Source organism: Petaurus breviceps, unplaced genomic scaffold, assembly GCF_028583685.1.
Source record: "Petaurus breviceps papuanus isolate PSGF00001 unplaced genomic scaffold, PetGlider_PUasm1.0 227, whole genome shotgun sequence".
Lineage (NCBI taxonomy): Eukaryota > Metazoa > Chordata > Mammalia > Diprotodontia > Petauridae > Petaurus > Petaurus breviceps.
In genome coordinates this window covers 12,413,402-12,427,254 of record NW_027185896.1, presented here as the reverse complement: position 1 = coordinate 12,427,254, position 13,853 = coordinate 12,413,402, and the positions used below count along the sequence as shown (strand labels likewise).

Sequence of the window (13,853 nt, the reverse complement as noted above, 5' to 3'; positions counted from 1 at the left end):
AGAGAGAGAGAGAGAGAGAGAGAGAGAGAGAGAGAGAGAGAGAGAGAGAGAGAGAGAGAGAGAGAGGACTATAAGGAAAGCCCAGAGAGGAGAAATGATCCAGGAAGAGATGGTGGTAAAAGCCACAGAGACATCAAGTAAGATGAGAGCAGAAAAAAGGCTAGGGGATTTAGCAGCTAAGGGATCATTGGTAAACTTGGAGAGAATAGTTTCAGTCTGGTGATGGTAGGGTCTGAAGTCAAACTGAAGGAGTGGGAGTGAAAGGTGAGAGAAAGGAGGCAGCAAGTGTAGATGTCTTTTTCTAGGAGTTTGACTATGGAAAGGAAAAGAGATTGGAAATAGTGGTTTAAAGAGATAGCAAGGTCAAGTGAAAGCTTCTTTAGCAAATGGGAAAAAAACCTAAGTGTTTTTAGGGTTGAGAGAAGGAACTCTGTAGAGAAATAGAGAAGAAATGATGGAAAGGGCAAATTCCTAAAAGAGATAGGAGGGCATAGAATAAAGTGCACAAGTAGAGGTTTTGTCCTGGGCAGAGGGAAAGACCTATTCTTCCTCAAGACTGGAGCAAAGGCAGAAAGAATGGGAGAAGGAAGCAAAGGGGTTTTGAGGTATAGAATGGGTGGGAGGAGGGAGCAGATGACAAAAGAAGGAAATAACAAATGTTAGAGAACTGCAGAGAAGCAGGCACGTTAATGCCTTATTGGAGCCAAGAATTAATTAGTCTAGCAATTAGTCAAAGCAATTTGGAACTATGCCTGCAAAGTCATTAACCTGTGTACAGCCTTTGACCCAGCAATACCTCCCTCCTTTTTCTGCAGAGCTAGAGGGATTCTGGGTAAGGAATATCAAATATGGGAATCTGTTAATGTATTGATTATTTTTGCTAAACTGCTCTTTTGTTTTCTACCCTTTCTGTTTGTTGTTACAAGGGATGGATCTCTGGGTAATAGAAAGGGAAAAAATATTTGGAAAGAAAAGTGGTGTAAAATCAGAAAATATCAATGCTGGTGGGGGGGAAACCCTATACCACTGGAGCAGGCATTACCAAGAACTCAACAGGAAGGAAGTCGGGGAAGGACAGGGGAAGAACAAACAGGAAGAGTCAGCAAGGAAAGGCAGTTTTTGATGCAGTGGAGAGAAGTGGTGAGATGAGAGAATGTCCAGAGGCAGGGGAGGGTGGGACCAGCAGCACAAAGAAGCCCCAGTTTGGTTGAATGTAGACTAGTAGACAGGTTGATAGGTTGAAAACCAATAATGAAGGGCTTCAAATGCCAGGCTAAGAAGTAATGGGGATAATGGAGAACCAGTGAGGCTTTTGATTAGGGAGCACTATGGTTCAGATCTGTGTATTGTGGATATCATTATGGTGATGTGTGGAAAGGGAAGAGATCGGAGTCAGTGAAGCCAATTAGAAGGATCATAGGAATAGGAAGCAGCCCTTCCAGGCAAAAAGTGATTTCAACCTCTCCTGGGAAGTTTATCTGGACCATCCCATAAGACTTAGAGTATGGTTCCCATCACAATACAGAGTGCTGCATTGTTCCCTAATAGCTCCATATGTCAAGGTCTTATCCCACTCAGCACTTCATTCTCTCATGGCCTCCGAGAGTTTTACAGCCTGAAAGTCCTCAGAGAGCATCTAGCCTTGCCCCATCACATTTTTACAGAAAAGGAAACTGAGGCCCAAAGGGATTCAGTGGCTTGTTCAAGGTCATATAGAGAATAGCCCAAGGTAGAGTGAGCGCCCAGATTTTCTAACTTCTAGCTTTGTGTTCTTCCCATCACGCCACGCGGCCTCCACCGGGACTCCCAAATTATAGCTCCGATTCCTTTCTAGAATTTTTATATTCCAGCTTGCATTCTATTTTAAAGTTTCTATTCTGGGATTGTGGGATTTGAGTGAAGATTCGAGGTTTTGGTACAGAATGCAGTAGTCCAGTCTCATCTTTGATGTACCAGTTGGGCAGGTTTGGGGACACAGAGGGCAGGAGGAGAAGGAAGATCTCAGAGCCTCCTATAGTCTCCTGGTACAGAATCAGGTATAGTTCAGAAGGACAGGTAATACAGTGAAACACATTCTCCATCCTTCAAATTGCCAGAGTGAAAAAAATATATCTGGATTCAGGAGCCAGTCTAAAGGGTATGTTTAAAGTATTGGAACAGGAGGGACTTTTTTTTTTTTAAGCAACCTGGGTGAAGTTTGTATCTGAGGTTAGATTTGAACAGGAGGGACTTTCTTAAAAGAAAAGAAGAGGAGAAGGGCACAGCAAAAACAGTCTCAGACTCTTGAGGTCACTTGGCAGCAAAGCAGCCTAATTTCCCCTTGCAGTCATCACTGAATTTCATATATTCCTACCCCAAGCGGCCAGGTAGGTAACTGGGCTTTGTTGCCTTGAAGTGGTAGGTCTTGGGTCCTGCAAGGCTGGTTGTTTCGTGAAGGTTTTCTTCTGTAAGTAACTAGTAGAAGAGTCCGTCTGGCTGAACCTGGAAATTCACTGATCTCTGCTCAGAGTTCCAACCCCGACCTTTCCCTGCTTCAGTTAAAGCCCAAGTCTTCTAGTTCATTGGTGGGAAGGGAGAAGCATGCAATAGCAAAAGCACAGGGTTTGAAGTCAGAAGACTTGAGTTAGACTCCTGTTTCTGCCCCTGTCTGGTTCCATCTCCTAGCTAGGTTCTACAGTGGGTAAAATTCTGGGTCTGGAGTCAGGAAGACCTGAATTCAAAATCTGCTTCAGATATTTACTAGCTTGTGACTCTGGACAAACCATTTAACCTCCATTTGCCTCAGTTTCCACATCTGTAAAATGAGGATAATAATAGCACCTGCCTCACAGGGGTGAGGGTCCAATGAGATGACATTTGTAAAGCGTTTAACATAGTGCCTGGCACCATATAAATGTTGGAGATTTTTATCTTTATTTCTCTGCTCTTCGGCTTCCTCAAGAGAATAAGGCAGGAATATGGAGAGAATTTCACTACTGACTTTGTAAACCTTCACGTTTCATTGATATGTGAGCTAGTAGTGGCACTGGGCAGTCAAGGAGAATGGGGGCGAGGGCAGAGACAAGGCAAGGGTCAGAGCCTCCCATGCTGAGAAGCCCTTCTTCCAGGCTCCCTTCCACCGACAGGCTGCGTCCTCAGCACAGGCTGGCAGCTTGTCAATGTTTAGGAAGAGCTGCTGGGATAAGGCTCCTGGATGTGAATCACATGGCTCCTGGCCCCGAGAGCCAGGCACTTGCTAGCAACCCAAGTCAGGGGTTATAAGTTCAAGCCAGGTCTGCCCATGACTTGCTATGTTACTCTCAGTCAGGTTCTTCCCTTCCCCAGACCACATTTCCACTCATTTCTACTTCCACCCTCACTGCTTCTCTAAAACAGGGCATTGTTTAACTACGCTAGGTTTTTACTGAGTACATCTATAGGACCAGCCCTTTGTTAGACTCCACTTCAGGGGTGAGGAGACAAATGTGGCCCCTTGCCCTAAGAGGAGTTTATGCCTCAGATTCAACATGCCCTAGACTCATCGGTATGCTAGTAAATGTTTAATGACCAGATGTCCAGAAAGAAAAATAATAATCTGTAATCACACAATACAGGGGTTCTTAATCTTTTCTGTGTCATGGATCCCTCTTAGCAATGTTTAGTGAAACCTATGGATCATATTCTTAGAAATCAATTCTTAGAAAAATGTTTTTAAATGCATAAGATAAAATACACAACATTATGTAAGAGATCAATTATACTGATGTATAGTCATCAAGACATTTTTTAAAAACATGTTCATGGACTCAACCTGCTCTAGTCTCCCCTTGCCCAATCCACCCTTCACATGCTGCCAGATTCCTCTTCCTAAGGCATTAAATGTCTGACTTTGACTCAGCCACTCAAAATTCTTCATCATTTCCCAATCGTCTTCTGAAGAAAATACAAACTCCTTAGCCTGGCATTCAAGCCCTTTTATAATCTGGCTCCAAATGTCCTTTCCGCTAACTACTTTAAGCACTCTACGTCAAAACTAACTACTTGCCAATTTCCAAAATAGGCCTTTCGCTCTCCAGAGCCCTTGCCTTTGCTCATGATGTTGTCTAGGCTTGCAACGCCCTGTTCATCCTTTAGGGCCCAGTTCAAATGCATCTCCTCAATGAACTCTTCCCTGATCCCTATCTCCACTGAACATTATTTATTTTTTTATTTTTACAATCCTCTTATTCATTTAATTATTATATAAAAAGAGGATCACATCTGTGTGAGATGTAGTAGACAGAGAGAAAAACCTTAGAACTGAAAAGACCTGGGTTCAACTATTGCCTCTGATGCATACTGACTGTATGACCTTGAATAAGTCCCTTAACTTCTCAGAGTTAGCACTCTAAGGTTATAAATGGCAGGGCAGGAACCCATTTGTATTGGTGGAGGGAGTTTCTTCCCTGGGACTTCCCTAATATCAATGAAATCACAGGTCTAGCATTAAAATGTACATATGCATTGGTACATAAATATGTGTTCACACACACACACATACACATCTTACAGGACACCTACCTCCCTTCCACCCAAAGGACTTCTTGAGGGAAGAAACTCTTCCCTAGTAATCTTTATATCCCCACAGGACCCTGAACTTAAGAGGGCACAATGTGAATATTAGGTTGTGTTTTCCTCCACTCAACAGGGATGTGCCAAGGATACAATGGATGGATGAATGAATAGCTGAGATAGAATGGACGAGAAAGGGTCTTGACAATTATTTTTAATGACACAAAATCAAGTCTCCTGTTCTTGAGTTAATTACCATCCCCCACCCTGCTCAGGTCCCATTGGGCATTCTCTCTCCACCTAGCCAGTTCAAATCTCACCAGTCCTTTGGGCTCCATCTAAAATACTGCCTCTTCTCAGAAGCCTTCTGGGAATGCCCCAGATCCAGAGGGGTCTCCTGCCACCCTGAACTCTTGCCACTCAAGCTAGTACTTGATCATAAAGAGATATGGATTATGTCTGTTTCATCTGTTAGTCCTCTTGTGTCCCCAACTGGACTATGGACCCTGTGGCTACTCCCCAGTTCAGGCCACCATCTTTTCTTGTCTAAATTATTGCTACCTAATGGCCTCCTAACTGGTCCTCCTGACTCTAGTTCCATTCTGTACATATTACCCAAGGACTCTTCTCAATACACTGCTATGATCCTGTCACTTCTTGGCTCAAAGGTTTTCCATGGCTCCCAAAAGTCATGAATAAAGTCTAAAACTAGGCATTCAAAGCCCTCAGTAACCTGGCTTCCATCTAGCATTGATTTTTATCTCAAAATACTATCCTTTCTGTACTCTTTTTTTTTCTTTCTGTACTCTTTTTCGGCCAAACCAGGCTGTTTTCCATTTCTTGCTCTTATCCTGTGCTCCCCCAAATCCAAGCCTCTTTTTTCACTCTTTCTTATACTTAGAATGGATTCTTTCCCTATATTGCCCTGCTGAACTCAGTATTAGGGGTAGGGTTAACTTTGACCCTTCCCCTAATCCCCTTTTCCAGGTGCTCCAGGGTCTCCCTTTCTTGAAGGTGAAGATCAGTTACCACCTCCTCCAAGAAACCTTCCTCAATCCCACTCCCAAGCTAGAAGTCATCTGTCTCTTCAGAACTGCATGCCTCGACCTCTCCTCTGCACTTCCTCTATCTCATTCTCCTTTCTATCAGTTATCTGTGTACGTGACATCTCTGCACTCTGACCCCTGTAGTAAAGCACAAGTTCCTTGAGAATAGATTCTGAGTATTCTCAGGAGTGAGCACAGAGCATTCTATGTTAAAGAGGCTTAATTAATATTTGTTGAATTGGATTCTTCTAGTAGCCTCTTAGCCTAAACACATGGATATGGTAGAGGGTAGACTTTTTTGATCCAATTGAGGGCTCTCAGTCCTTTGGTAGTTAAGAATAGGACAAGTAGGCAGACAGACTTGGGAAGATACAGGGTGGAGAGAGTTAATGGAAAAAGCAGAGGCTGCCTGACCTCATGCATTTTAGCAAGACTTCCTCTAGATATATGCTAGCTCTTTTTCTTCTTTTTCCCCCTCCTCCTTCCCTATTCTCAGACTTTCCCCTTCCTTACTAAGGTCACGGAGCTATAAACAGAGTCGGTAAGGCCAGCCCCTGCCCCCAAACCGAACTTTGCATCTGGCACTTTATGACTTTGTTGATTGGCACCTGAAAGACTCTGGGAGAGGACAGGTTTTGCCTTGTATTGGCTGGGCCAAGGGGGATGGAACACAGGGAGTAAGAGAAAGAAATGCCAATTTCTATATGACTCTAACCTTTCTGGACCTGAAAGAGACCCTAAGGGTCATCTAGTCCCTAGGCCAACTCCTATGCCTTCCTTGATTTTCAAATGAGCCACTTCAAGTCTTTCCTGAGACAACCTAATGCCTCATTTATAAAAGGAAGAGGTTGGACTAAATTATCTCCTAGGACCCTCCTAGCTCTGATATGCTAAGAGTCTAAAGAAAGAAAAGATGAGATGATTGTTGAGGAAAGCTCTCTGGAAAGGCTGGGATCTGAGGGGCTGGGAAGAATAGGAGAGGTAGAAAGCAGGAGGAAAGGCATTCCAGGAAAGGGGAAGAATCTAGAGCTTAGAATGTTAGAGAAAAGAATAGAGCTTAGCAGTAAGGTCATTGACACTTCTCTCCATTGTCCTCTCCACCCCCAACCCCCAAATCACACAGATGGGGAAACAGAAGCCTAGATGGGAAAGGATCCTGATTCAGCTGGAACACAAGACGACAGAGTTTAGACCTAGAAGGTACTTCAGAGGCCATTTAGTGTAGCTCTCACCTTTTCCAGATGAGGAAACTGAGGTTCAGAGACCATTAGTGACTTATCCAAGGTCTTATCCAATGAACAGCGATGTGGTACAGTGTATAAAGTACCAGTCCTAGAATCAGGAAGACTCATTTATGTGAATTCAAATCTTGCCTCAGACACTTACTAGTTGTGTGACTCTGGGCAAGTCACCTGTTTACCTCAGTTTCCTCATCTGTAAAATGAGCTAGAGAAGGAAATAGCAAACCACTCCAATATCTTTGCCAAGAAAACCCCAAATGGGGTCATGAAGAGTCAGACATGGCTGAACAAAACCAAAATCCATGGTCATCCAGGGATTTCAACCTAAGTTCTTTGTCTCCAAAGCCAGTAGGCCTTCCAATGTGGTAGGCTGCTTCCCTAGTGCACAATGTGCCTGAAAATAGAGAATGAAACCCCTTTCAGGAACCAAACCGTTCTTTCTGTCCAAGAGTCTTTGAGGAGAGACTTATCCTTGGAAGGTAAAAGAGGGTAGCTGGGTTAATCTAGAAAAAACCACTGCCAACCTCCCTCAGTGGGAATCATTAGGTCTTTATTCAGTATGAGCAAGCCTTACCCTGGTATCTTCAGGAGGACTGGCCTGGGGCTCAAAGATGTGGGGTCTGAAGCCAGGGAGTGAAATTTGGAGATTCACCAGATCCCTGGGGAGGGTGAGCCTCACCCCTCCCCCTCCCCCAGTCACTTGCTGGTGTGTTTTTGCCATTGGTTTTATATATGTGTATGTGTGTGTATGTTTGTATATACATATGTATACATACACACACACACACATATAGGATTGATTTTTTTTGGAGCTATTGAAAGAGGTAGTTGGTGGGGAGCAAATTGGTGGGGACAAAGGGAACATAACTCCAATCATCCAACAGGCTCTTCGGATAGCAACACAAAGAATGACAATCTTACTCTCAAAGAATTTATGTTGGAATAGGGGAGACATTGAAAACAAATTGAACATAGATTGTTCCAAATCCTCAGTGCAGTTATAGGTTTCAACCTTTTTTCAACATTGATCTTTCCCCAAATTTGTGGCGAGGGAGGGAGGGGCTTGAGTTTAAGAGTTTTTGCAGTAAAGGGTGTTCAGTTTGAAGCTAGAGGACCCAGATTCTAGGTCTATATCTTACCACCTGTGTAAACCAGAGCCAAGTTATCTTTCTGTTCTGATCTTTAGTTTTAAAGTGAGAAGGTTAGACTCTAGGAACTCTCAAGTCTCTTCTAGGCATTTATATATTTACATTCTATAAACAAGGTACAAACTGGATCGTCAGCCCTCACCAGAATAAAATCAAGAGCTGCCCAAAGGGTTCCTGTCCATGAACCACAGTCCTTTACAAAACTGTCCACCTTCAGTCATTCGGAACACACACAAACATGTCATGACCCCGCCTCCCATGCATTGCCAATCCTACAGGATCAGGGCCAATTGAAATCACCCTCCAAGAGGCACTGGCTTCACCTGGCAAGTGGCCAACTCAGTAAAAGAGGGAAAAAAAACACAGGCCCATGAGAACAGGGATGTTTGCTTTCTCAACTGCTGGCCAGGCTTTCCTAAAGCTATACATTCCACCTTGGATTTAGACTGAGAGGACCTGGGTTCAAATTCCACCATTGCCATTTACCACCTATATAACACTGGGCAAGTCGCTCATACCCTTCTCTGGGCCTCAGTTTCCCCATCTGTAAAATGATGAGTCTGGAACAATTAGAGGTTCTCAACTTGGGGTCTGTGAATTTCTTTTTCTGTGAATTTTCCTTCCAGGAGGGTCTAGATCTCTCCAGATGCCCCAAGGCTTCTCTATGACTGTCCTCCTTTCTGATGCCAATAGTCACCTGCCCCTTCCCAAATATCTACTCCCACCCCATCCCTTGTAGCCTGATTGAGCTTAGGGACTCATCAGATTCCTTACTCTGAGTCTTAGTAATGTTATCATATCCTTTATCAAATACAAAAACACAACAAGAACACAATATAAGATTTCCAAAGAGCAGAAAATGGAGCTTCAGAAAAGAGTGGGGTACCCAGAGGCATGAGGCTACTAGCACTGACTGAATCTAGAACATGGACCCACTTCCAACTCCCAAGTTCAGCATGTTCCTTCTACCATCCCCCACTATTCTTCTGAGGATGAGAGTCTATGCTGAAGAGAGAGAAATAAGGAAGAGGGAAACATCTGGTGATAATGGCTGCCTATCCCCTGGTTATTAGTGAAGTGGAAAATGACCTGAAATGACAGGCAGGGGACCTAAGTTGGAATAGGGGCTCTGCTACTTACTACCAGAGTGAACTTGGACAAGTTACGTGCCTTTTCTGAACTTCACTTTCTTCTTTAGCAGCTCCAAATTCAATGATCCCTCTTCCAAAGACTGGGGGAACAAGAAGGTATTGAAGGAGGCAGCCAGCCTGGCTTTATTTCTTCCTCTTTCCAAGGGGCTCTGAACTAAGTCCTCAATGATGTTTTCCTTGATGTATATTAAATTGTATTGGAGTCTACATGAAATTTAATATGTATATGTAATATACATGTTAAATTGGCCCCATTTTTACCCGAACAGGAGATTAGTTCAGCCCCATATACCCTTCTGCCCCTCCTGGCCCCCACCCATACAACAAACAAACCTACAAAGTTTAGTATTAGAATAAGCCAGCTAGCTAAACCCTCTTACTTTATAGTTAGGGAAACTAAGGCATGGAATGGGGAAGCGACTTGCCACTACCAAGGTAGTCGAGAGCACAGCTAGTGTCACACTCACATCTCCTGACTCAATCATGCCAGGCTCTTTTCTCCTTGGGGGAAAGAAAGAGAATCCAACATCAGTGTCGTCTTCTCTGGCACTGTCCCTTTTCACTCTACCCCACCAGCAGACAACATGGGGATTCTTTTGGAGGGGAGTGAAGTTGATGGGAGGAATATCAAAGTTAGCATTTTCAAACATGGTTTATTTTTCCATGGGGGCTAGAGGGCTCTCCCTGCATTCCCCCAACTCACTCCATTAGATGCTGAGCTAGAAGGGACTTGGTGTAGGAAGGGGAAAGCCAATAAAAACACTCAGCTGGTGCTTCATCTCTTCACATTCTCCCCTGCCGCCCCCCCCCCCCCCCCACACACACACCACAACCAAATACACACACGTACTAAGCTAAAGAAGCATCAGGGAGGACAATAGATTTGGAGTAGTGAGTAGGATTTAAATACTGTCTCATCTGCTCTGACTTTGGGCAAGTTGCCCTCTGAGCCTCAGTTTTTCCTCAGAAAAGTCATCTCTTAAAGGTCCCTTACAACTCTAAATCTGTAATCTGAAGAATGGGCGCATAGCATGGAAGATCTGTAGAGATGAACTCTTAACTGGCCGATTTAGGCAAGGAAGAGAAGACCCACCTTTAGTGGGAGCCACCTAAGTGTAGCTGCATGGGGAACCAGCCCGGCGAAAGTGAGGTGAACAACTTTTGGCACTTGGGGGTGAGAGGGAATAGGAAGAAACATCTTGAGGCAAGTTCCGTCTCAATAACGTACGGCTCAAGAAAGAAGAAATGAGGAACGGAAAGCAAGCGTGAGAGAGATACAGGTTGAGGGGGGAGCAAGGGTAATGACAGACGGGTGAGGGGGCATCTGAAAGCCTTCGGGTACAGGTGGAAAACAAAGCGGTAAGCAGATAGAAGGTGCAAGGAAGGGGGGGGGGGGGGGCCGGTGCGGCAGACGGAGAAGGACAGGAAGACCCACGGGAGGGGAGGGGGGAGAGTGACACAAGGGAAGCCCCACGGGGAGGAGCGGGGGTAGACACGGGAAGGGGACCTGAGGCGCAGCGGCAGATGCGGACAAAGAGGAAGCCCCACGGGAGTGGAGTGGGGCGACAAGACACGGGGAAGTGAAGAAGAAGCCGCCGAGAGGGATTTCCAGACAGGGGGAGGGAATCCCCAAGGCGGGGAGAAGATGAGAACCGCAGGCTCTGGTCACTTACCCCGGGACCGAGGAGGGCGCAGACCCACAGACACTTGAGGGTCGCCTCCATGGGGCCGGGAGCCCCTGCTCGTCTCTGCCAACTTGGCTGAGGAGTGAGTCTGACCAGGACTTGCCGCGGAGATGAAGCCGAGGTTCCTTTGCGCGCCCCCGCCTTCTTCTGGGCTGCGCCTCTGGCCAGCGGAGGCAGAAGTGAGCCGATAGCGTCGCCGACTGCTTTAAGGCTTCTCCGATCTCTCTCTCTAGGCCCCCCACCCCCGTATCCCCCCCCCCGCCACCTCCAGCTCTTCAGAGTAGGAGGACCCAAATGGGGGCTCGCCTGACGAAGACCGCTAACAGCCAATAGAGTGTCGGAGTTGCGGGACTCCAGCCAATGGACAGGGAGCGGGTGGGGCCTCCTTCTGGCAGGTACTGCTTGGGCAGGGCTCCCGCTCCTCCCAAGAGACTGGAACTCCGGGATGCAGAAAGAGGGTCAAGAGGAAGCTAAGGGAAGAATCACTGGTGCTTCTCGCCCAAGTGAGCCGTCCTTCAGCCTCGCAGGCCAGAACAGCTAGCTCCCTTCCCAAGGAACCCCAGGGCACTGTTCCCCAACCCACCTTGGCCACTGGAAGGGATCTCAGAACTCAGAACATGCAGTAGTGTTAGAATTGTGAACCCTCCCCTAAGCTAAGGTTCCCAAATGATCCCAGACTGCCCCCAACCTCTGACTCCCGACTCTGCTCCCTCTTGCTGAGCCCGGGTCTGCTGACCTGCTGTAGGAACCATGGGACCGGGGTGGTGGGCGAATATCCTTATGTCACCAGGCATCACCTCAGTTAGAAGGAAATCGCTGAGAGGCAAATTTCAGGGTCCGAGAACGGAATGGGAAAGGTAGTGAGCTCTCCATCACTAAAGGTCTTCAAGGGGATGCTGAATGAACCACTGTAGTCACTGTAGAAGAGATCCCTGTTCAAGGAAGGGTTGGAATAGATTACCTCTGACATCTCTTTATTCTGTTGAGATTCTGTAATTTTGTGATACCTAACATGGGGACCTAGTCTGTGTCAGGGGCCCGTCTCTCTGATTGGATAACTTCTTCCAGAACTTCCCATTAAGGAGAGCACCCAGGCTTGCCTTGTCCCATTCCTTTGTTGTCCCCTCTGGGGACCCTTTTCAAATGAGATATTTGTAAAGCACAGTGCTTGGTACTTCATAGGTGATTGATAAACGCCTATTACCTTCCCCCCAGGCTGCTGGTGTGCGGCAGATAGAGCACTGGGCCTGGGGTCAGGAACACTCAATTCCCTGAATTCAAATCAGGCCTCAGGCACTTACGAGCAGTGTGACCCTAGGCAAGTCATGTAATCCTGTTTGCCTCAGTTTCCTCACCTGTAAAATGGGCTAGAGAAGGAAATGGCAAACTACTCCAGTATCTTTATCCAGAAAACCCCAAATCAGGAAGTGTCAGACATGACCGAACAACTCTTCCCACTCCATCCCTTCAGCTTCCTGTTGAAAGTGTTGGTTTTCTCCGTTAGAATGTAAGCTCTCTGAGGGTAGACACCGTCTTTCTACTAGTATTTGTATTCCCAGTGCTAAGCACAGTGACTGGCTCATTGTTTAAAGCTTGCTGCAGCTGCTGTTTGTCCTCCGTTCTCGAGGAAGACCATAATGTCAGGGAGCTGATTGTGCAAGTGGTTTGGATTTAAGTGAGGGAGGACTGTGCAAATGTTAGCTGATTGACTGACTGGGACAAACAGACCCCTTGGTCCTTCTACCTCCTTATTTCATGCTGACATTTAGCCACAGATTCTGACCAGTCAGCCCTGGACACTGCCATCCCTTCACCTTGAGGGGACCCCAACATAACCCCCACTAGGCAACATAAGCCCTACCTCATTTTTCCCTATGAACAGCCAGGAAGGAGTAATGCAGTGAGTGGAGAGATGAAAGATGGTGGAAGACAGAATTTCTTTAACCAAGAGCCTTGAGTCTTTACCAGCAAAAGGAAAAGGGAGACTTGATTAGAAAATTGTATTCTGATAAAGCTTTGGCTACAGCTGTCTCTGATCAGATTGAATACAATGCCTTTCACTCGATGCAGCCCTGGGGAGCCCCCTGTAATTTTATTGGCCACATTAAGAGATAGATTGGTCAGGGCCTGAAGCCAGGAGGGCCTGGCTGGGGAGGACAGCAAGCTGGACCCAAACAGAGAACAGACTGTCAGCAGCTGCCAGGGACTATAAAGAACATCAGGTCCAAACCCCTGTTTTACAGAGGAGGACATTGAGGCCCAGAGAGGGGACAGGGCTGGCTCCAAGGTCACCCAGCAAGTCAGTGTCATGACTAGTATTTAACCCCAGATCTGCTGACAATCAGAACTGGGCTCTGTTCATCTTCATCATCACAACTTACATTTACGTGGCACTTTTATATTTTCAGTGTTTCATTTATAATATCCGTATTTTACAGATGAAGGTACTGAGGAGGACCAAAGATTAAGTGACTTGTCCAGCATCACCCAGTGTCTGTGGCAGGATTCAAACCCAGGTCTTCCTGACTCCAAGTCTCTAGCTCTATCACTACACAGAACTGGAGTACCTACTGGTCTAGGAGCCAGAATAGCTGGGATCACACCCTAAATCTAACACTTACTGTGAGGTCACTTCCCTTCTCTGCCAAATGTTCATATGTTTGATGGATCTATGATCTCACGTGGGTGGGAACTCCCAAAGGGCTGTGACTTAGGAGACAGGGTGTTACCTGAGGCATAAAATGATCTGTCCAGGGCCACAAATCGGTGGTGTGGTTAAGAGGTGGTGTAGGAACCTAGATTTCCCTGAAGCACCAGCACTGTGTCTACCTCTATAGGCCAATTCACTTGAAGGTATTAATGACCCAGAAGGGTACCTCCTCCCTACGTTGTAGGAGGATTTATACTTTAAAGGTTATTCAGTTGTGTCTGACTCTTTGTGAAACCATGGAGTTTTCTTGGCAAAGATACTGGAGTGGTTTGCCATTTCTTTCTCTAGTGGATTAAGACAAACGAAAGTTAAGCGACTTGCCCAGGGTCACACAGCTGGTGA

At 46.0% G+C, this 13,853-nt stretch overlaps 1 protein-coding gene across 1 annotated transcript in view; it reads right to left on the bottom strand.

The window, feature by feature from the left end:
• Positions 1-11,017, bottom strand: part of VIPR1 (vasoactive intestinal peptide receptor 1) — a 93,919-nt gene extending 82,902 nt beyond the window's left edge. The window contains exon 1 of the mRNA XM_069095789.1: positions 10,790-11,017. Coding sequence (XP_068951890.1) covers positions 10,790-10,840 — 51 coding nt within the window. The 5' untranslated portion in view covers positions 10,841-11,017. The remainder of the gene's footprint in view (positions 1-10,789) is intronic.
• Positions 11,018-13,853: the final 2,836 nt, after the last annotated feature.